General features: G+C 37.1%; 1 protein-coding gene across 1 annotated transcript in view; it reads right to left on the minus strand.

Annotated features, from left to right (window-relative positions):
* LOC120636035 (peroxidasin-like) overlaps positions 1-25,439 on the minus strand; it is a 124,296-nt gene that overhangs the window by 17,180 nt on the left and 81,677 nt on the right. The window contains exon 2 of the mRNA XM_039907281.1: positions 1,225-1,440. Within this exon, the coding sequence (XP_039763215.1) occupies positions 1,225-1,440 (216 nt within the window). The remainder of the gene's footprint in view (positions 1-1,224; positions 1,441-25,439) is intronic.

Here is a 25,439-nt window from a genome sequence, read left to right on the forward strand (position 1 = left end):
CGATGATTTGCCGCAAAAGCAAATTATCCCTCCGTCACAAGGTAACCTTGTATAAAACGTGCATACGTCCCATTATGACATACGCCAGCGTCGTATTCGCCCATCGCCCTCACAGCTCTTACAGGAGCTTTCAAGTCCTGCAGAACAAATTTATGCGTATGACCACGGACAGTCCGTGGTACATGCGCAACGTAGATCTCCACCGAGACCTCGATCTTCCCACCATAGCCCAGTACATGAAAACATTATCAAAGACCTACTTTGAAAATGCAGTCCGACACCCCAACCCCCTAGTGGTCGAGGCGTCCACTTATACCCCCGTCCCCGACGTCGAACCAAAGCGGCGACGTCCGAAGCATGTCCTTGACGACCCTGACGACAAAATAACTACCGACAACGTGTCCCAACAACACACACACACGCAACATTCACAGCGTCTTCGCCGGCGAAGACGAGGGCCCCGATTTCTGACGTCATCCGGACGTGGATCCTTACCACGGTCACGGGGGCGTTCGGACTAAACAATGATTAGTCCAAAAGTCCACCAACAGTCAGATTAACGTCGAACCGAGCCGAGGTCCGAGTCCTCGCAGGAGGCACCCTCGGGTCGACGTCTCCCATACTCCCCCCGATGTCGTCGAGCCCTGGGGCTCTTCTCATGGCGAGCTTTCGCGCTCGCCCCACTCCCCCGGTGACGCCGTAGCAACCCCTTAGGTGGTTATCGGCAAGTGTCCTTCCGAAAAAGCAAAAAAAAAAAAAAAAAAAGTAACTATGTACAATAGATTAACGCAAAATGTTTCCAAAACACATTTCAATATGCAATGAGTGCTTCATTGTTTAATACATAAATATGAGTTATTCATGCTAAAGTGGATAGTAACATGGAATTAACTCTGCGCAATATTTCGAATGTGGCCAAAAATGAAGAGGCTTAAGTCAATAAGCCTTCCTATAAATGGCAATTATATTTCGTATTATTTACTTTTAATCATTTACTATTTTCTCTACACCACAGAAGATATCTCACTACCGTGTAATTCTCATGTAATCTACACATTAAAAGTGGCACATATGAATAAAGATATTTTTGGCTTTGACTTTTGACTTTAACACTTTTTTTCCCCTAAAAACACTAGCCTTAAGCCTTTAGTGGGTTTTTTTTTATACAAGGTCCACATTGCTATGTTATATTAGTATTAGTAGTAGTGATTAATTCGTACTTACAATTGTTCCAAATGCGGCATGCCGTGGAATACATCAGATTCGATATGCTGGATGCGGTTTCGATAGAGGTAGAGGTATTTCAGACGACGCAAACCGTGGAAGACACCGGATCGCAGCTCTCCCAGTTGGTTGTCATTCAGGAGGAGTGAGCGAAGCCGGTGTAGATGGCTGAACACACCCGGTGCGATATCGTAGATACGATTAAAACGCAAGTCGCTGCAACAAAATAAAACACACTTTAACTCTACGTGTGACAGAGACTTAATTAAACTAGTAATTTTAGTCTTGTTATTATTATTATTATCATAACTCTTTATTTGTACACCACATGAAGAATTATGCAAGAAAAAAAACATCAAAATAGAGTCAGAATACAGAAGGCGGCCTTATCGCTAAGTAGCGGTCTCTGCCAGGCAACCTAAGAATTAGGAAAAAAAGAGGAGATCTAACTGCAGGTGGTACAGAATATAAAATAAATACATACGAATAACTAAATACTTATATATAAACTAATATAGTCTAATCTAACATATAATTAATATTTTTTTCTTTTTGTATGTGTTTTATGATAGAAGCTGTGATAGCGCAGTGGATAAGAGTTCGAATCTTAGCACCTCTAGCTTTTCTAAGTTATGTGCGTTTTAAGTAATTAAAAATATCACTTGCTTGTGAAGAAAAACATCGCGAGGAAACCTACATGCCTGAGAGTTCTACATAATGTTCTCAAATGTACCTATGTGGAGTCCAACAATCCGCGCTGGGCCAGCGTGGTGGACTACGACCTTAACCCCTTCTCATTGTAGGAGGAGACCCGTGCCCTATATTCTAGTATTTAAAAATACCATTATCTATTCAGTCTGTATTATATTTAACAATAAATAAACGGTTTTTACGGATATACGACTGGCAGACACATAAGTGTTGCGTAAATAAAAATGTATTTCAAAAAAGAAAAAGACACTCATATTTAAAAATCAATATCAATATATACCCATTATAACAATAAAATAAAAATGGGTCGGTTTCAATAAGTAAAGATAAAAAATTATAGGTAGAACTTGGGCAGTCTACATTTGAATGAAGGAGGGAAGGTCTGTGGCACTAATGACTAGTGACACTAATGTCCAGTAGTGACATTGATAGAATACTGATGGAAATGATGATGAAGCAGCTCTCATGAAGATTTGTAGTATCATGAAAATACACGTTGTTGTATAACCTTACAGATTGAAATAAAATCCAAAATTCATTTATTTCAAGTAGGCCTAGTTTATAAGCACTTTTGAATAATCAATTATAACACTGTAACAGACATGTTCAATTGGAAGCCGTATCGCAAAAAAAAACTTACACTATACAGTTAGGTTGTACAAAAGAAAAAGTATTATGAAATATACAAATAACAAATATAACCAAATAAAAAATACCAATCATTAATATACAAAGTATAAGCCAACATCACAAAGTAACATGGCACAGAAGCACAAAAGAAAAAAAAGCAACAAAACAAATTAGGGTGGCATAAAATGCTTTTTAAGAAGTCTCTTGGAAATCGGTAGTGTCTGCGCACGCCGATTTTGAAAGGGGAGAGAGTTCAATAGCTGAACAGCTTCGACTGTAAAGGATTGAAAAAGGAAGAAGTATTATGGAAAGGAATTTTTAGGGATTTTTATCATTATGATCATCGACACGGAATGTCAATAATTGGAAGGTAATATTTCTATAAATATTTTTCCAAGAAGCTAAGTTACTCTTGTTTGAGTGCCTTCCTGCAAAAACTAAAATTCCGTTCCTGAAAAATGTCGAGTAAGAAAAATTGTCGAGTAAGAAAAAATGTCGATGAAATATTATGCAAATGCTTTTTATTAAGACTAAAGCTTTTATAAACTTAAAGCAGGACGTTGTATTTTCTATTTACCATTGACATCCAAAGGAGCACATTTACAGTGAGCGGAACTTGACTACGGGAAAGTGAGCATAGAGTATACGGTACTCGTTTAATTTGTATATTCCATTCCACTATATGTTAAGTACAGTGTCTATCTCAGGAAACCATTTGGCTCAGGTTGTGGTTGAGCATAGATAGATATTGTTTCAGTGTGGGCGAGCTCATGATTAATATTTGACGTTTAGGTACTTTACGTCTAATGCTAACGCCAGAATACCGTTGATTGAGTTTGTAAGAAAATTTATTTTACAATCTTTGGACACAAAAAAAAAATAATAAAAAAAATATATATTTTTATTTAATTACATCTTTAATTAGTTTAATCAAGTAACTCCCGCAGTTTGTATTCTTACATCTTTAACAACGCAACGGATATTAATTCAGTTTTCAGCAAAAGTTAGAGTGATTCAAAATCGTCAGCGATCAGGCCATTGACGATGGGACCCGCCATGCATTGGCGTATCAAAACCTTGGCGAGAGTGCGGTGAATACGCAAGTGAGCAAGCTCTCTCTTATAGGTCTATCGAGGGACACACGGAGTTTTAAGTGGTTGCAAGTCCCACATAACTACTCCATTTCCCCCAACGGAGTGGTATGCGTCAGGCATTTTCTCTGTATAATATAACAATTGAGTGATTCAAAAGGAAGGGTTATATTTAGTTAAAGGAACGCAAAACAATTCAAACATTTGTAATGTGATGTCGTAACAAATGTTTAAAACCATAAACGATATACCAATATGACTTAACATTATATACTACTTACTTATTGCTATTACTACATAAGTTAGCACACACAAATAGGTAAGTAGGTAGGTCTGACAGGTGTAATATATTTTAACTGCCCTAACGTTGGTAAGACAGAACCGCCATTGTGAGATAGTCGGACTTTTATGTTCTACCTACTTTGTTGCTATAACGTCCACAATTAATTCCAAAGAATTTCTGAGCGCATCCGGATTTTGAACACGAGTAATAGGTATATAAACTAGGGCTATCATAAGATGGTTAACAGAACAGATGGTTATTCAGAGCCTGCATTGAAGCGTATGAAACGTGATGTTGGAGTACAAGTGTGCAGCATAACAACACAAAGTGTACCTGGGATCAGCCTAACCAGCCTCCGGAAGATGGCAACCTGGGCGGCCTGCTAGGCTGCTGGAATGAGCTTGGATGACTGAAGTAGCTCAGCGGGAAAGAGTGCGACCAGTGGCGTGCATAGAGGGTATGCACAGGGTATGCAGATGATAAAAAAATAAAGAAAATCTCCAGTACGAGTTATAAACTTAAGGATGAAAAGCCTACCCCTAAGTATTTATAACTCGTACTGGATATTTACTTCATTTTATATAATCTGCATACCCTGTGCTTATTCTCTATGCACGCTACTGAGTGCGACATATAGTAAGCGGAAAGCTGCCGTGTGAAAATCAATCCAGTGAAGATGAAGAAGAAGAAAAAAAAAAGAAGAAGATGGAAAATGAGGATGCAGCCTAAGGTGGAGTGCGCTAGATTGGTGCTCATATAGTAAGCGGATTACGGAAGGTATTTTAGGGTCTCAGAGGTATTAGAAGCGAGAAAGCAAAGGGCTTCGTACGTTCCCCTGATGCACACAATGGTCCACTCCACTTCAAGGCCCCAAGAAACCTATTACAATTGCGTGTCCATGATCGACAATTAAAATTAAAAAAGTTTATTAATATTTAACATTTATAAAATTAAATAAAATTTGCCCTGGTCAACACACAAAGCAAACCTGTACCGTGGGTGCCGGTTCAAGTTGTATTTATTTTCGCTCGATTAAGTGCCATAAGTTTTTGTATAATTAATTAGTTGAGGAAAATGCATGCACTGCTGTTTGCTAACCTCTTGCAAATAAAGTTCTTTGACTAGTTGTTTCACACAATATTTAAATATTAAAAAAAGTATTTTTCAGTTTGTTTATTTGTTTTTCATTAGTACTTTCTGTCATTGATTGTCCTCTGATACACAATTGGACTTTGGCTCCAGAATTAATGACGTCTTTGAATAAATGATACGAAACTGATATGCTTCTTACACGACACGGCACGACACGCTGGTATTGCCTATCAATCAGTTCTGTAAAGTAGACGCAATTATTGTTAAATAAAATTCAAAGTCAACAACAATAGGTCTTTAATCAAAATGCACAGAGTCTAAGGTCATCCTTACAATAGGTAATGAATGTAATGTTCACTCGAACACAATGAAGGCAGGGGAGTGCCGAATGCCTAAATGACATGGTCAATTTTACACGGTCCATAAAAGTTTGCCATCCTATCAATTTAACAGAGGACAACCATTATTTGAAAACAAAAGCACTGTATAAAAACATAGGCTTGGTAAGGAAATCTTGGCTACATCGTCATAAAGCATAAGTACATTTTTCGTAGCACTGACTACCGTTTGTATATCAATATATGACCGAAGTGTATTTATTACATTTGAGACTAAAGTGTTCGTTAAAAATGGCCAATTCTGAAAAACAATTGAAAATTCAGCAAAAAATATAACAATTTCAACAAGTGAGCTAAACATTTTGTTACATCTTTTGAATTAACGCCTCCTGAGTCTCAATACAAGACGGAAGTGTATCACTAATGCACCCGTATTTATCTTATATCTTGTATAATATAATTGGAATCTCGGAATCGGCTCCAACGATTTTCATTAAACTTAGTATACAGGGAGTTCCGGGGGCGATAAATCGATCTAGGTAGAATTCATTTTAAGAAAATGTCATTTTATTCGTGTTTTATCGATAAATATATATATATATATATAATTGGAATCTCGGAATCGGCTCCAACGATTTTCATGAAATATAGTATACATAGGGTTTCGGGGGCGATAAATCGATCTAGCTAGGAATCATTTATATTCAAATCTCGGGCAATAACTGCAAAAAATATCCTTTTTGAGAGATGCTGATGCGTGCGATGCGTGAACGGTAAACGTTACGCCAAACGGCGGAAGTATGTAGTAAGCATATCGTAATTATCGGAATTGTTGTTTCTTTAAAGTTCTATAAAACAGTCCGCGACAACATACGAATATTTTTTTAAGTCGGCTCATTCGCGGACGAAGTCGCGCGGGTCCGCTAGTATCAATGTAACATGTCCAATGTCACAATGTCGTAAACATTCGTTCGAAATCAAATATAAGTATTTTTAATTATATGATCAAAAATAATCAATAAATGAAATAAGAGTCATTTTAAAAGCTTTTATCAATTTAGGAAATTAACTGATAAATATTACTATAACAATTTTATTGTCAAATGATCAAACATTAAAATACTTTCGCTTTAGCTGAGCGATGTTAATTAGGACCACTATCTAATTGTCTTCTTATAGACCGACAGTCCTCACCACCATTAGTTAGATAAGTTTAAATATTGAAGCAAAGTACGAATCAAACTTATGTTTTTACGGAACGTCCAAGTTTTATTAAAAAGCTTGAGCTTAGAGATTTCTAGCGATTTCTAGCGATTTCTATCTACAGACGACCGAGGCAGTCACTGAGATGCTCAAAGGGTCTTTGATATTAAAAATGAATACTTTTACGGAAGATGACATGGCTGCTTCCTCTAGCTATGTAAGGGCCATAGCACAGACTGTAATTTTATCATCGGCAATCGGCAATTCGATCGTATTTAAAGTTCTATGACGCATAGAAAGTCAAAGTAAAATGGACCTAATGCCACTCGTTTAGAGTTGCAAATCCGGTTATTTTACAAACGTTCTGTAAAATGTCCGAGCTAAGGAATTGCAGGCAAATAATATGAGCTTCAATAGAATGCAAATAATATCTATCTTACTGCGATGTTTAAGTATTTCCATACTCGAAAACGACTCCATGATTGTTAACAAGCAAATCTTGCACTAAGGCGAACGCTCTATTCGATACGAGCACGTCTAAAATACAATTGAGGCAAACGAGTCGTTGTTTGAAAGATTGATACAGCGATTGAATGCTATAACACTTTATTCTAATACCTGCCCGTAAAGGAGTAACATATGTGGGGTCGGGAAAACACCCCCAAATTCAAGCTGGATTGAATGTTTCTTGGCATTTTTTTACGCTTGACTTCAACCTTCTTTAGACATGTTTTTCTTGATGGACTAACCCCATCTTTACGGCTAAAGGTTTACATAGCACTCCTTTTAAATATTACTATTAGTTCTAAAGCCAGTTGAAGCAACTTTGTGTGGCTTTGGCATTGTAACCACACCTTTTGCCAGCCGATGAATTCAGTATTATCAGCTATAGAATCGTGGAAATGCGCGATCGTACATAATCAGTCTCCCAAACGCGATGCAGAACCGACTTTGACAAAACGCGTAATTTCTATTATTTATAAAATCGTTAAAAGTGATGCACATTTTTAACGATTTTTAGCGAATAATCACTGATTGCCAATGCTTCTAGTATCGTGTGGGCTACGGCCCTAAAGTAATCATTGAATCGGATAGCGACGCTCGGGTGAAAAAGGCATTCGATATGACATTAAAATTGTAGCCAGTTCGCTTCGATCAATAGACTAGATATTCTGTCGTTTGTAAAAAAAGAATTAGTGGAAAAAAAAAGATCTCAAGATATGCCCATTAGTTTGAATGCATTGATTTGAATGCAAATTGGTTCTTGTTTAAATTCCGAAGAAGCGACGATAATTTCTTATTTTAACTAAGTACTTAAGCGAATGCCTTAAGAATAGGGGATAAAATAGTATATGTAAAAATTATACGAATTTTAAACTGACTAAGTCGCCGGCTACCGCTAGTCACATATTGATTTATATTAATTTGTATTAGATCATAAATATCAAAATTACCTATTTCTTCATTCATAATAACAGAAAAAACATTAATACTTAAATGTTACATGAATACGTATTTTTTTGTATTATATTCATACATATGAATAGTATATATTATACAGTATTTACAGATACAAAGTGCATCTGTTGTTCGAACAATTTGTGAGAAAGAAAATATTCATTATAGTTCAGTTTTCCCTCCTCTTCTTTAAAATATATTTCCTCTCTGTCTCATGTAAAAAAACGTGTCTTAAAGTCAAGTCCTTTTCACTCTCATATTACCAAAATAATATGAAATTCTAATTCAAAAATTTCCAATTACAAGCAAGCACTTCTGGAGCGTTCTGGCACATCAATTTTGTTTCCATTATCGTTAATTTAAAAATAAAGCTAGGTTGTGTTCATCGTTATCGTATTTCTAAACCTATCAAATAATCATGTAGTAAAATGTTATAACACTCTGTCATGTGGCCAAGCGCTACTCCACCACAAATAAACTCTGACATATGCAAACATAACCCGCTAGTTGCATATTAATATCTAAACGTGCCACTCTCATAGGTGTTATTTCGGTTGTGCATACATTTCTAAAGTAATCTAAGTAGATAAGGTCTGAAAATGGTGCCATCATTGTCACAATATTCCCAGCGGACATGGAGTCCGCTCCTTTTAGACATATCAATTTAGTTTTGGATTTGCGTTGGTTCTATACAGTTACATTGTTTACGTCGATTATCTAAATCCATACTTTTATACTAATATTATAATATGGAAGATTGGTTTGGTTGCTTGTCATCGATAAACTCTGAAACTTCAAAACCATTTTTAATATTTTTTTCACCGCTAGATAGACTATGTACTTTCTGTACATAGTCTATATTTTATTGCAGTAAAAATAAGATTTTAGATACCATTACCGGCCCAATACTAGGCACGGGTTACGGCGAAAGAAATTTATACTATTGTTTAATATTTATACTATTTTTTATTGTGAATCCAAACCATTCAGGGTGCCACCCAAACGCATACCAAAAAATTCATTCAAATCGGTCCAGCCGTTTAGGAGGAGTTCAGTGTCATACACACGCACACAATAAATATATATATAAAGATTTATGGCCTATATACAGTGTCAGTAAGAGTAGACCAAAGTTGGTATAGGGTTTTGCATCCGGAAATATTGATCTCCAAGAGGCACCTCGCTCTAGTGGTTATCTAAAGGATAAAATGAACGACATTTTTGTAAAATTGAAGTAAAATTGGCCACCCGGTAGTTATGTCATAGCTGAATAACTGGGAATTGACCACAAAACAGATTTGACCCGTTTGAAAAAAGCTGGGTAAAACAAAAGAGACTCGATCTTTCGATGCCACACGAGCTAACTTAAAGAAACTGCTTGTATCCCAACAACTGATGGGATTAAATCAAGCAGTTGAAAGAAAGTGGCCGAAATTCTTTCATTATGACATCGCTAGACCACACACAACTTTAGCCTTTAAGCAAAAATAAAGAGAGTTGGTCTGGTAGGTGCTAATAAATCCGCCATATAGCACTGAAAAAGCTATATTGCGGACTCAGATTTACATCTGTTTCGGGATTTTCAGATTTCTTTAGGCAGTGTCAAGTTAACATCAAGAGAGAACGACCATAATTATTTGTCTCGGTTTTTTGATCAGAAGTCCCAAAAGTTCCACAGCAACGGGAACATGTCCCTATATGATGACAAAAAGTCATCGAATAAAATTACGTATATAAATACATAATAATATGTAGGGCTTATTGGCCTTTACGCGACAACGTACCGGAACGATAAGTCACTAAGCGGTACGTCTATGACAGTAACTAGCCAAGGTCGAAACGTTCAACCAAACCAGGGGAAAGCTTAGTAATTATAATTTTCGGCATCGAACACGGAATTTCCCAAATAAATGACCAAAGAGCTCACCACTGCATGCTGTTTTTGCGTATAGGTACCTATAATCTCTAAAGATTGCGGTAAAACCTAAAAATGCAAATCAGGATAGCCATAATAATGTATTCAAAAGACCTTTGCCGTGAAGTCGCAAAAGAAGTCGTGCGGATTTGAATGAGCTTCGGATCAGTGCAATAAGGTTACAAAGCTTCAAGCGGATGAACTAATAAGCTATACGAATATGATCTGTGCATCTTTCCGATAACTAATCGGATCGCATTAAGTTACTAAGTAATATACAAAAAACCTTTTTGTGGATTTGCTACTTCTGGTTTACCGAAAATAACACACACTTGTCTATAACACAGTTTTAAATTATAATGCATAATATACCTACCATTCCTTCTTATATTGATTCCACGGTGTACTTAGAAATTCATGAAACTACTGCCAACAATAATTTACCAACGAGATTAATATTGGTTCCTGCGACTACAAATATGTATGGATGCAATGATGAGGTCTAGATTGCAACGAGCTTTCCTATAGACGTCTATTGAACCTTGATTTGATATTATGAAGGTAGGTCTTCAATCGAATAATATCGAGGAGGAAGGTAATCTAGTTCTCCTAGGTTTACCGCAAATGAAATACTTTCTACTTATACATCCGGATAGGATTGGCTCACTTTTTCCGCGAAGTATTGACCTGGCTGTTGAGTGCGTAAATGCAAGTGATCACATTATTGTAACAGTAGCAATAGCCTGCGACTACGTCCGGTTTGTTTAATATGTTGGTTTATAAATCATCATTATTAAACACTTACGGACCGGACAACTAAAGAAGATCTCTCAGAATGAGAAGGGTTTCGGGTTTATCAACATCTATTTTGATAAAAAAATATCCTGTCTGACTTAAGTCTGTGGAGCTGAGTAGGTTACAAAAGTAGGGAGGACGTGTATCGACTCGCTTTCTGTATGGGTATATACACATTACATTACAGACTACTGAACCAAGCTTGTCGTAATTTGGTTTAAAGATTGTCATTGGTTTAAAGTTTTTCATTCGACTACAAGTTAGCCCTTGACTGCAATCACACCTGGTAGTAAGATGGCAGCGGGCTAAACTGTTAGGGAGTCATATTTCTAATCGGTTTTTACGCGACATCGCACCGGAACAGTTTAGCGGCACGTCTTTGTTAGTAGGGTGGTAACTAGCCACGGCCAAAGCCTCCCTCTAGACCAGACAAGACAAAGTTCAGAAATTAAAAATTCCCAAATTGCCTGCCGAACCTGGGACATCATACTTTCACAGCGCTCACCGTTTGGTCAGGGAGGTCGTCAAAACTATCTTCTTAACCTTGAGACTAGACACTATTAAATATATACTATTTCACATAGAATACTTCCGATATGAGTGAACCTTTCACGCGGAAAAATATTGTTTTTACTCCACTGACCTAATATTTTACTCATTCTTTGTTTTACAAAAGTAAGACCTCGACTGCGTACCCTGATGGTACGTGATGATGCAGTCTAAGATTGTAGCGGGATAACCTGCTAGAGGTATGGCGGCACGACTTTGTCAGTAGGGTGGTAACTAGCCAACGTCCTACCAGACAAGATCAGAAAAAAAAACAAATAATAAATTTTATAATTACGCCCGTCGGACTATTTTAATAAACCACTGCGCTACGTAAGGGAGGTCGTCAAAAATTAATATTCAAGGCTTATCCGTGAAATTAATCATGATGAAATATTGTACCTTCATTCATTCTGGAGAAACATATAATATGTACTTTTTAGCCCGAGAGCAATACAGGTTAAAGCAGGATTTTGAAATAACCTAAATGCAGGAATGTCTCGTTACTACATGGTAAATGCAGAAGAGTCTCGGGTACTGTATATTATTAAAGCATACTTTTCGTTTACTTATCCCGTTGTAATATAAATTCCGGGGCAATTGAAATTCTAGTCGAAACCAATAAGTTCTGGGATGATACTAACGTCAAGATTTCGTGTAACGAAATTTAAGCTATGGAACGTGTAAGTAGTTCTTTATACCTGGGAACGAAATTGTGGCGAGTACTGTTGTAGATACACAGTAATTATATTTTTAAATAGACAAGTCTGACAGCGGAGCTTTTCTAATAGTTTTAGTAGTACTTGAGTTTTTTTAACAGAGCTCTTCCGTGGAAGTATTACCTTTATGCTTATTTCGCCGCCAAGTAGTATAGCTGTGTTCTTCTCTAAAGAGCGTGGTTGCCGTTGTATTACACGTGAGACTTAGCACCTTCGCTACATGTTATTGAACATAGCGACAGTATAGATAGCTTGCGTGGCCTACGAAGTGTTGCTCTGTTTATTTGGCAATGATTTTCTACTCCACCAGGTAGACCATCAATTAATAATAAATAAATAAATAAATATACGACGACAATACACACATCGCTATCTAGCCCCACAGTAAGCGTAGCTTGTGTTATGGGTACTGTGATAGCTGATGAATATTTTTTTATGAATATACTACACATAAATACTTATAATATACAGATAAACACCCAGACACTGAATAACACTCATGTTCATCACACAATCGAAATCGCTGCCCACTGCGCCACTCGGCCGTCAATAATGCTTATTATTAAAAAAAAAACCTTTTTTGTGGCAAAGATATAGCAGTTTTTACAGACCTGTCAAATTAGTTAAGGTTACAGAATTTTCGTTGTAGAAGTGTTGACTCTGTTGTACAGAAATCTCTCAATTAAATTAAACTGCTAAGTCTTGAAGCGGTAGGCATTTTCTATATGTTTTTTTGGTGGAAAAGCACAGCAACGGTTTTAGATATTCCAATAATTTAGTAGTGTTGCGTTCAACCGAATCGTTTACACCTTATCTTATCCTTTAGTTCCGATCTAGGTACACACCATCTTTTTTAACTTGTCTTAAAATTTAAACAATCTTTTCATTAAATTTTAATGTAAAGTATGATTTTTTTATTGGATCATTAAACTTGTAATAATCATCATGAGAATAACAAAAATAAAAGAGAAAGACAGGAGATTGAAACCTAGTAGAATTCAAAAATATGATGTACCTATAAATATAAAAAAAAAAACAACAACAACAACATTTCCTTAAATTTTTTTAAATAATTTTAAAGCTAAAAATAACAAAAACAATGTTGTTTACATTATAAGACAGGTGAGAAAAAAGAGACTTTAGGTGCTACGAAGCTGCAAAGTTTATTTGTTTCTTGTGGACATCTAGTCAACAATTTGGACATGACTTTGAAGTTAGAAATAGTTTTTGTCTTCATAAACTAAAACTATTCATAACTACTACATCTTAAGATGATGAATTTTGCGGCTGCATATTACCGCTTCATAAAATAAGAACTTAGTTTGTGGTTAATATAATACAGGGTTAAGTATAACCAGAAAGTTCTCGGCCTGTAGTGTTTTAGATTATAAATATGAAATATTATATATATTTTAAATACGAGTATATACTCTAGTTGTTACTGCTCTGTAATCGGCATCGGCATCAGCGCGAACCACGACTCTATTGTGCGTTTACCGAACCAAGCACGCCGACGACTTTCTTGTGGACGACGAGTGACGGCCGATTGGCCCAGTGGGAAGCGACTGCTTTCTGAGTCCAAGTCCGTGGATTCGATTTCCACAACTGGACAATATTTGTGTGATGAACATGAATGTTTCAGTGTCTGGGTGTCTATCTATACATTATAAGTATTTAAGTATATTATTAATAAAAAATATTCATAGTTACGAGTATCTTAGTGCCCATAACACAAGCTACGCTTACTTTGGGACTAGATAGCGATGTATGTATTGTCGTAGTATATTTATTTGTTTATTATTATAAAAAAATAAAATAAGTACGCGATTTTTTTGTATAAAATGTATTAGGTTTCACAGTTTAATACCACTTTATAGAAATAATTAGTTTTTTTTTATGTTATTTATAGAAATATACTAATATTTGTTAGATTTAATGATAAGAACTAGAAGGCCGAGAGCTCTCTGTTAGTTTTTATTTAACCCTGTTTTTTAAATTCAAAGTCCAAACTGACTGAGATATCAACGGACAACCTCAATCACTGGGGTTAGGAACTTAAACTTTTTACAGGTTTCTTTAAATACATAATCGCGCATATTTTGAAAATCCACCCCAATAGGGTTAAATAAAGATTAAAAGTTTGTATGAAAGTCTGTAATTTTTCAAGTCACAATCATTAAACATGGTGGCTCTTAAAATAAAAAAGAAATATATGATCACAGTTTTCGAAAAGGGGAATAAAATAAACATTACTGACCGACGGAAAAATCAACGCATACCTTAAACCGCTGGTCCAAGAGGCATGAATTTTGGAGGGTGTATTATTTATGAAGTGTAAGTATTCATTAAAAAAGGATATTTTGACATTCTACCCCTATAAGAGTAAATGGGGATCAGTATTTTTAATAAAACTGTCCGATCTTCATTTAATAGTTTTTTTTATTTTATCAGAGGAATTTTAAATATCGATAGAGAACACAAACAGATTTTTTTTTAAGTTTTGCATGTCAGCCTGTTACGGATATACAGGGAAACTACCTACTACCTTAATGCTTAATTATTAAGAAGCGGTGATAGCCAAGTCAATCACCAGTTAAAGGAGCATCTTTAACTTAATTAAAAGATCACTTTCGTAAAGTAGGATATACGAGTACATCGTTAGAATAGTCGGAAAATCCATAAGTGCCCGCCTCATAATCTCATTCATTAAAATAAAATTGAGATTATTTTTAAATAATAATTAAACTACATCTAATTATATCGTGGAAAGTAATAGGCTTCTATTCCTCAAACCAACTCGATAAGTGAAGTATTTCGCTCGTTATCGTGACCACAAGATACGGGATCCGAAAAAAATTTTAATTAGTTTAAATAATAATAAGAGATTTAAAAATATCATTGGTGTTAAAAATAGTGTTTTCTCTCAACATTTGTCTATTTACATTCACTTATAAAAGCAATCCCTACTAATATTATAAATGTGAATGTAAGTTTGTTTGTTACGATTTCACCCAAAAACTACTGAACCGATCATCATGAAACTTTGGAAACATATTCTTGGAGGTAATAGAAGTAATATAGGATACTTTTTATTCCGAAATTATGCTTAGTTCCTTTGGGAGGGAGGTGATGAAAAAGTTTGATGATTTACACAAGGACCATATAAAAAATTATAGAAATGTTCTTCGTTAACCTTTAGCATCTAAATCAACGAACAATGCAATTTTGATTTTATATTATAGTTTTATAAATGTGCGAACACACGGACATGCATTCAAAACACTCACAGACACTTACACACACACACACATACACACACAGACACACACACACACATACACGCAAACGTACACATACACACGCGTTTTAGTTTTTAGTCAGCATGCTATTCCCACTGAACCGTTAGAGAACTCAACACACCATAAAGTTTCCTTTGTTAAAGTGCACTAGAAATTATAGCATAGATTTAATCAGTGTTGTAGAAGGCACTGGCCCCTAAGATAAGGGATATCCTAGCTTAGGGTTCAGGATTCCAAAGATGTATTTGACCGAGTTTATCGAATAATTATTTTATTTTTATATTTATATAGGCTAAAGATGATGAAGGATTTTGGAGCTTGACAAATATAAGTGAAGCCGCGGACAAAGGTAGTAGGTAATATCACTCCATGTAAAACGAATCAGACTACATTACAATTAATTAATTACCAGTTCCCAATTAGTGACAATGTCCGAGTACGCGAGTTTTAAATTTCGCCTGAAAATTTTGTATTAATTATGCTGGCGCAATAAGCTGTTAATGGAATACGTACTTCTTTCATTTGTGAAAAATTTCATAATGCAATTACTTAACTCGCACGGCGCGTTAAGTAAATAAAAGCATGTAAAAGAGCTTTAAAGGTTTCACTTTGGGATTTCATAAAAACATTGTTGTTGTTGGCAATTTTTATGTACTTACACTAATTATCTCTAAAATCGACAAGTCTGATGTAATTTTTTACATTGCCCAGTAAATGAATCGTAGAAAATTCAGAAGTTATCATCATCATCATCATATCAACAAGCATTGCATTAACCCATATTTAACCTCGATCAAACGAGCACTGCAAATCGCTTTAGCGCCCTAGATATATATATCAAGATATGTCTATGTATACAAATAGAGTTTCATCTATTCCAACTTCGAAATACTTACTAAAAAAATGTTGTTCAAGCATGGCATGGCCTACTTGCGACCGCGTTAATCAATGGATTGCGTTGGTTGTGGTTAGTAATTTGATGTGTATAATGACTTTGGGGGTGTAAGGGGGAGGCTAATACGAGACAACCTCCCAAATTGCCAACCTCACTTGCCCTGTCTAACTGACGCGACGAGGCTCTAGCGACCGATGAGTGGCGTTATAACCTCTCTGAATTAGCTAGACTGTACAAGTGTTACTGGAGATTTTCTTGATTTTATATCATCTGCATACCCTGTATGCACGCCACTGGGTCCACCACGCCACCCCAGTGCGGATTGGTGAACACCACTCGCCCTTGAGAACATTATAGAGACCTCCCAGTTATGCAGGTTTACTCAAGATGTTTTCTTTCACCGTTGAAGCAAGTGATTTTGTAATTATAAAAGCGCAGGATTTTAACTCGGCCCCCAAAAGTGAACTCGTATTCCTACCCACTCTGCTGGCGGGGATCACCTAGGACTTGGTTCTGGCTTCGGCCGTGGATAGTTACTTATCCTACATAAAAAAGCCCGCAAGCTAATCAGTGTTCCAGTACGGTGCCATGTAAAAACCGAAAAGGGAATGGGTTTAAAATTGCCATACCTCTAAAAGGTTAGTGACAGCTACAAAACCAGAGTACTCACCACTTCGCTAGGGAGGTAGAAATCGGATATTTTGAAACACGTATTTAAATAATTATCTAAATATCTATAGCATCAATTAAAAGTCCACTAACCAGTGGTGACAGTGCATTACTGTGAATAATTTCATCAAAGCAACCGATGGACGTCCACTACTGAAATAGTCCTCGGTGCTACTACTACCATCTCTTCCGATCACCAATCCGCCTGCCTAGCGTGGTGATTACGCGCAATCCTTTCCATTGGCAGAGGCCTTTAGTCCAGCAGTGGACTGTTATAACTTATAGACTGTTGGTGGATTGTAATAAAATTGAAGCATTGAATGAATGAACGAAACTATCCTTAAAAAAACCTTTTTATTTTATTTCTTACTTTTAGTCGGACTCTACCGCTGGGATGCAACCTAAACCAATCAGTCTAATTATGGAGAATCAATGCCGTGATTTTAAATGAGCTATGAATAAATTAGATAAAAAGGATAAATCATTGCATCAACGCATATTTAACGTCGATCAAACGAGCACTGCAAATTGCTTTAGCGCCCTTGATATATATATCAAGATATGTCTTTGTATACAAATAGAGTTTCATCTATTCCAACTTCGAAATACTAAAAAAAATGTTGTTCGAGTATGGCATGGACTACTTGCGACCGCGTTAATCAATGGATTGCGTTGGTTGTGGTCAGTAATTTGATGTGTACATATACTTTGGGGGTGTAAGGGGGAGGTTAGTACGAGACAACCTCCCAAATTGCCAACCTCACTTGCCCTGTCTAACCGACGAGGCTCTGGCGACCGATGAGTGGCGTTATAACCTCTCTGAATTAGCTACACTGTACAAATGGCACAGATAGTTGGGCAGCAGCGACAACGGTGCGAACAGCAACACGCCTGCCCAGCGTGGGCATAACTATAATATACCTGTGTCCATCAGTGCAGGTCCATTGTTTGACATAATTAATGACTTTGGAGGCTTAACAAAAGCTTTAACTGACCTATGAGCCCCAGAAAATGCGTGCCAAACTGAGTTCACCACGCGGCCTGCATATATCAGAAAGGAGGCATTAATTCGTGTAATCATGATAACCTTGTTCATACACATAAGAATCTATAATATATTATACAGCTCCCGCATCTTAATTCTATATGACTTGTCATCAATCAATTGTACAATGAAATATACAAGATTGTTACATATCCGGCATCACTGAGCTAGTCATACCGGTTCCATCACTTGGATGTACCTAAAGCAAAAGTTCTTATTGAAAAAAAAATGCCTAAAGGTAAATTATCAGGTGCTTACCGACCGGGTCCCTTTTCATATGTCAATGTTTAACCCTTCTCTCATTTAAACCATAAACGAAGCACTAATTATGATTTAAACACGCACATGATTTTAGATCGCAATTAAGTGCATCGATACATATTTAAACAATAATCTCGACTATCTCTCTGGCACAGTGGGCAGCGACCCTGCTTCCTGAATCCAATGCTGTGGGTTCGATTCCCACAACTGGAAAATGTTTTGGTGATGAACATCAATGTTTTTTCATTGTCTGGGTTTTTATCTATTTATTATAATTATTTATGTATCTATCATATATCATATATATATATATATAAAATATTCATCAGTCATGTTACTGTTATTACCCATAAAAGAAGCTATGTTTACTTTGGGGCTAGATGACGATGTGTGTTGTCGTAGTATATTAATTATTATTTTAAGTGGGAGGTCCCGGGTTCGTTCCTTGACGAGGAAAACTTGGAAATTTACAATTTCTTAATTTTATCTTGTCTGGTCTGGAGGCATTGCCCGTAGCAAGTTACCACCCTACCGACAAAGACGTGCCCCCAAGCGGTCTAGCATTCCGGGATGATGCCGCGTAGAAACCTATTAGGGGTATAGATTTAATAGAACTGAACTTAACAGGTTTCGCGCTACCTTCTTAGGCTGCACCATCACTTTCCATAAGGAGAGAGCAGTCAACTTGCAGTGAAAAAAAAACAATTTTTTATTAAAAATCATTTGATTCAAGTGGGCCTATTTTATTAGCACTTTTGAAACGCTAAAACGGTCTGCTTTTAGTGACTCTACTATAGGTTCTCAAGGCAGATTTTACCGAGGCGAGAAATCCAGCAGATTGCTCTTTTTCAACACCATTTTGTAGTAATTAAAGATTTTTAACTAATATTTTCGTGGTTAATCAACATTTCTTAAGCATAGATAGAAGACGGCCCATTGGCGCAGTTTGCAGCGACCCTGCTTTCTCAGCCAAAGGCCGTGGGTTCGATTCCCACGACTGGAAAATGTTTGTGTGATGAACATGAATGTTTTTCAGTGTCTGGGTGCTTGTCTGTATATCAGTGGCGTGCGCAGGATTTTCGACCAGGGTATGCATAAAGCAGGTACATTGCATAAAATGGAGAAATTCAAATTTTTTTTTCATATATGTATTACGACAATACACATATCGCGATGTAGCCCCGAAGTAAGCATAGCTTGTGTCATGATTAATTAAGATAACTGATGAATATTTTTAAGAATAATATACATAAATACTTATAATACATAGATAAACACCTAGACACTGAAAAACTGTCATGTCCATTACAGATATCGTGGGAATCGAACCCACAGCCTTGGACTGACAAAGCCGGGTAACTGCCCACTGCGCCATCGAATGCGAATTTTAAAAATCTTTTTATTATTTAAAATCATACATTTATGAAGAAACTCTCTTTTCATTTTGATCCTTTTCAACATACCTACTTTACACAAAAAAAATAATGAAAAGATTGTTTTCTTAAGAAAATATTAAGTAAACATATCGAGTTTTGCGCTATTTAATTACATTTCGAATAATATTGTTTTATTGGTGGTATTGCGGTCTGATCGTTTTCAGGTAGGTACACGTTTACTATTATTTAATCCAAAAAAAGTATTCGTGCACAATATTATTGGCACTATAGAAATTCAATACAAATTTTATTTCCATTTTGCCATTATGAGAGAACCAGACAGACGCTTTTTCTGAACTCGGCAGACAAACAATATAAAATATCATAATAGAGAGACCAAATAAAACGAATTCTGAATCACGTGCTATGAAAGTCGGTACTGGGTGGTATTGTTGGATCTTCACCATACGCACACGTCACACGCTTTGAAAGGATGTTTTGACCTTTCAAAGGGGATAAAAATTGTAAATTTTTTTTACAAAGGCCTCGGATTCAATAGATAAATTAGATACTACCACCTCTTATTGTGTGATTTTTATTAAGAGAAGTTGAAACTAAAAGAAAAAAATTTAAATATATTATCCCCATTCTATATATATTACAAAAAATTCAATGATTTCAATTTTTTTTACAAAAATGTTTTTTTGCCCGTCGACTAATTTACCCAAAAACCTGAAATTTTTTTTTTCGAAAACTTCGAAAACTAGCAATAACACTTACGTGTTATCCGGTTCGTAGCTAACAACGACGATATTAAGAAAAATTGATCGCTTTAACTAACAATTTAGCGCTAGTGAAATTATTAATTTTCAGTCGGTAGGTAACCTGAAGACATACTATTTTCACAGTCACTCGTCCTGTATTCATAAATATTAATATTATAGGTCACTGTAATTAATAATAAATAAATCCTTTAATGCAAATGCATTCATAAATTCATTAATATATATTTCTACAATTGCAAATAAGTAATGTCAAGTTTCATAAATTTAATAATACATCCATCGATGTTGCTGACAATCACCTACATTACGTACCTTTCTATAATTTTATCATGTGAAATATGTATATAAGTGGTAAAAGTAGGAACCTACTGATTTTGTTTTATCTCCTAAAAAACTATGCAAATTTAACTTACGCGGTATTGTTGGCTAGGCGACACGATTTGTACATATTGTTTCTAAGAAAATGGGTAACACTAGCAATAAGCATGTTAAAACACGAGAATGTTAGCTAATGAAATTAGCAAACATAGCATTAATTACTATCGCTACAGTATTTGTTGCGGAAGAGGAATAAACGGATTATACGGCGTATAACATTATTACGTTCTGATATAAAGAGTATATTACAGTTAATCCACATGCATATCCATTTCATTGCATGGGATTTTCTAAAATCCCCTCTTAACTGACAATATTACGAACATTAGCAGGTAAGTTTAGCTCGTTAGGGTAATTAAAGCTAAAATAGGGGGACATTCAAGCGTAGCCAAGTTTACAGTGCCAACGGATCGGTGGGCGGATTACGAGGAAGTTTCTTGCGGAGGGCGAACGTAGGGAAAATTACACACAGATCGTAACTGTCTTCTGACGGCACTCTGACACCAATATACGCTTTGATCTTCCAAATGACGTTCCGTATTTGATTCTCACCATGAGTGATTTTTTAATTTATTAATTAGCCTAGTGTGGGACGACCTCCACATCTCCACACTAGCTTTTTTTTCGTTCCCTCGCAAGTTAGCCCTTGACTGCACCTCACCTGCTAGTAAATGATGATGCAGTGAAAGATAGAAACGGGCTAACTTGTTAATGGCAGTTATAATAAACCTATACATCTAATCGGTTTCTACACGACATCGCACCGGGACGCCAAACCGCTTAGCGGCACATCGTTGTCGGGGAGGGACATATTATAAGAACTAAAATATTTGTTTGGAAATTGGAATCGAATTTAAGACCTTGTGATCCGGCTAAGACATTTTGATGTTTGCTAGTAAGTCTAATATATATCATTTATTGTGCTTAGAAACGAAACGAACTATTTTTATTTTCTATTCTTTAATTACTATTTACCTACACTTTAAGTAAATATAAAATATTCTATTTTCAAATTTAAATCTTTGTTTGAGTCCTCAACTCTATTGCAGCCTGAGTGCTTTGACACTTAAGCCACGCTCCTCCTGGTCGCCTTTTGTTTTACGGTATAGTGTAACCGATCTAGTGGCAATGTAAAACCGATTAATCCCGTTCCGGTACGCTGTTAGTAAATATAAACAAGCGATCTGTATATACCTATTTCCTCCAGTTACCTACCTACCTACGTTAGCTACCTACCTCCAGTTCCGCCGTATACACACGCAGCGATTCTATTCTTTAAAAAATCCACAAGATCTGATAGTCGTTGAACTCGCCGTTGATTCATAGACAAAATAAAGAGCAGCAGGCGTTATTTCGGCGAAGAGCAATCAACTTTTAACCGTCATCTATTATCTATTCTTCTTAAAATTTGTAAAAAGTTTGTAAGAAATTAATGCTTATATATAATTTAGTTTACATATGTATAAACTCCAATCAACAATATTTATTTCAGATTTTTCGCTTTGCAAAACTGTAGAGATAAGGAGGACAAATTGTGATTGTTTGTTACTTATCACGATGATTTAAAAATTATTTTTTTACTTTCAAAAAATTTTTTCCACATATTTATTTCATTTACTGTCTAATTTAACAAACATTACATATAATCATTCCAAACTGAAAAGTATAGTAGTGTTTTACTTAAGATTCCTTAAGAAGTTAAAGTTTAAGTTAAAGACATAAAGCATAATGGTTGAAGAAATTAAAATCACACAATACTGATTCTCCTGCTTTTCGCTGAGTGTAGCAAGTTAAGCTTTATTTTTCATTATTTATCATAGAATTCAGCAAAGTAACGACTGCTTCTATCTAATATGTAAATCCGTTTGATTTTAGATCAAAATACGTTAACCTATAGGTTATTTTATGAATGCATGTATTGTTTTGATCTCTACAATGTATAGTACCAAGCGCTTAAAATCAATTGGTGAAATAGAACAGTTTGTGGTTTTTGCGGTGAGCTACCGTTCGAACTAGATAGATAGAGATCAAATCAAATAAAAAGGATTAACCATTTTTTTTTTGGAATGATACTACCGCGCCATGGGTAGGCACAGTGGCTTTGTTAGACTCAAACCGGTCGTTTTGACCGAAGCTGTTTCAACAAGTAGCCTAGTTAGTGGCTGAGCCACGGGAACACCATCGCAAAAATTCGCTTAAGCATACTTAAATGGCCCTGAACATAAAAAAACGTTTGTGTACATATGTACATATGTATAGAAGTTACACTTCTTAGGCGTCGCAAGATAAATATCATAACTTTTATCTTATGTCTTATTCTACGCGAAGCAGGGGTGTAAGTGGGTGTGGCTAGTACCAGTCAGCCTCCCAAATTGCCAACCTCACCTGCACGTGGTGCACCCTGCTGTTTAACTGACGAGGCTCTGGCGACCGACAAGTGGCGGTATAACCACTTCGAATTGGCTAGGCTGAACAAATGGCACAGACCGGTGTCGGGCAGCAGCGACGCCGGGGCGATCAGTCTAGCCCTGCGATGACCAACCCGCCTGCCCAGCGTGGTCATTATCGGGCATATCTTTAATGGGAAGGAGAAAAAAACCACAGCCCCTAGTTCCCGGCGGCCCCGCTATTCCTGGCTCTGGCAGCGGTTATGGTAACGGCGGGGCAAGGGGTGTTAAGAATCTCCGGCAGAGATTCCGCTGCCAACCCCGACGACTTGACCTGGCAACATACAACGCACGCACGTTGAGGACCGATGGAAAGGTGATTGAGCTGGAAGAAGTGGTGAGCAAGTTGCGCTGGGATATTATAGGATTGTCTGAAGTCCGGCGAGAGGGGGAGGACTCGATAATCTTGGAATCCGGCAACTTGTTTTACTACCGGGAGGGTGACCAACAGTCACAGGGTGGTGTCGGGTTTATCGTCCACAAGTCTCTCGTCAACAATGTTGTAAAAGTCGAAAGTGTGTCGAGCAGGGTAGCATACCTTATACTCAGAATTACCAAACGGTATTCGTTGAAGGTCATACAGGTATACGCGCCGACTTCGGCACACCCAGACGAGGATGTAGAGGTTTTGTATGAGGACATTTCAAAAGCCATACATGCCTCGAACACCTACTACAATATTGTGATGGGGGATTTCAACGCGAAGCTTGGCGAGCGAACTGGTTCAGAGTTGAGGGTGGGGCAATTTGGGTATGGGCAACGGAACCACAGGGGTCAAATGTTGGCTGACTTCATGGAGAAGGAGGGCCTTTATATGATGAACTCCTTCTTCAAGAAGCGGCCACACAGGAAATGGACCTGGATAAGCCCCGATGCTTCCACGAGAAACGAGATCGACTTCATCATGTCGACCAAACGGCATGTATTCAATGATGTCTCTGTGATCAACAGGGTTAAAACCGGAAGTGATCACCGTATGGTAAGAGGCACATTGAGTATAAACGTTCAACTTGAAAGAGTCAGACTGGTGAAGTCTACACTCCGGCCTACTCGTGCCCATATTCAAAACCCCGAGAGCTTTCAACTAGAACTACAGAACCGGTTCGGTTGCCTAGCAGATTGCGACACTGTGGACGATTTGAACAACAGGCTGGTGGAAACTGTCCAAACAGTCGGGTCCAAATTCTACAAGGCCCACCGTAGAAACAAGGCCAATAGGTTCTCAACCAATACACTCAAGCTTATGACGGAGAGGCAAGAGATGAGACTACAGTCTATAGCAGACGCGTCCGCTTACCGGCGGATTAATAGGCAGATCTCTAAATCACAGACTCGTGATATGCGGCACTTCAATACAGAGCGTATTAAAAATGCCATCGAGCAAAACAGAGGCTCTAAAGTGTTCGCTAGAGATCTGTCTATCGGTCAGAGCCAGTTGATGCGACTGAAGACCAATAATGGTAGTCTTGTCTCTTCCAAACCTGAGATCTTGGGTGAGGTTGAGAACTTTTATGGACAGTTGTACACCACAGTACAGACGCCTGTTGAAGATTTGGCTAAGGATCCTAGAGCCAAATTAACTCGACACTATACCGAAGATATCCCAGACGTCAGCCTATACGAGATTAGTGTGGCTCTCAAGCAGCTTAAAAATGGCAAGGCGCCGGGTGATGACGGAATAACGGCAGAACTCCTGAAGGCAGGTGGAAAACCGATACTGAAAGTCCTTCAGCGATTGTTTGATTCCGTTATTCACCAAGGCACAACGCCAGAGGCATGGCACAGGAGTGTGGTGGTTCTGTTCTTCAAAAAAGGTGATAATACCTTGTTGAAGAATTACAGACCCATCTCGCTGCTGAGTCATATCTACAAGCTGTTTTCGAGAGTCATTACGAATCGTCTCGCTCGTAGGTTTGATGACTTCCAGCCTCCCGAACAAGCCGGTTTCCGTAAGGGCTTTAGTACCATAGACCACATTCATACGCTGCGGCAGGTTATACAGAAGACTGAAGAGTATAACCGGCCACTTTGCTTAGCGTTTGTGGACTATGAAAAAGCCTTTGATTCGGTGGAAACTTGGGCTGTGTTTAGGTCACTGCAGAGATGCCGAATTGACTACCGGTATATCCAAGTGTTGCAGTGTTTGTACAAAAACGCCACTATGTCAGTTCGTATACAGGATCAGACTACGAGACCAATCCAATTGCAGCGAGGCGTGCGACAGGGAGATGTTATCTCCCCGAAACTATTTACCGCTGCGTTGGAGGACGTCTTTAAGC

Source organism: Pararge aegeria, chromosome Z (genome assembly GCF_905163445.1).
Source record: "Pararge aegeria chromosome Z, ilParAegt1.1, whole genome shotgun sequence".
Taxonomy (NCBI): domain Eukaryota; kingdom Metazoa; phylum Arthropoda; class Insecta; order Lepidoptera; family Nymphalidae; genus Pararge; species Pararge aegeria.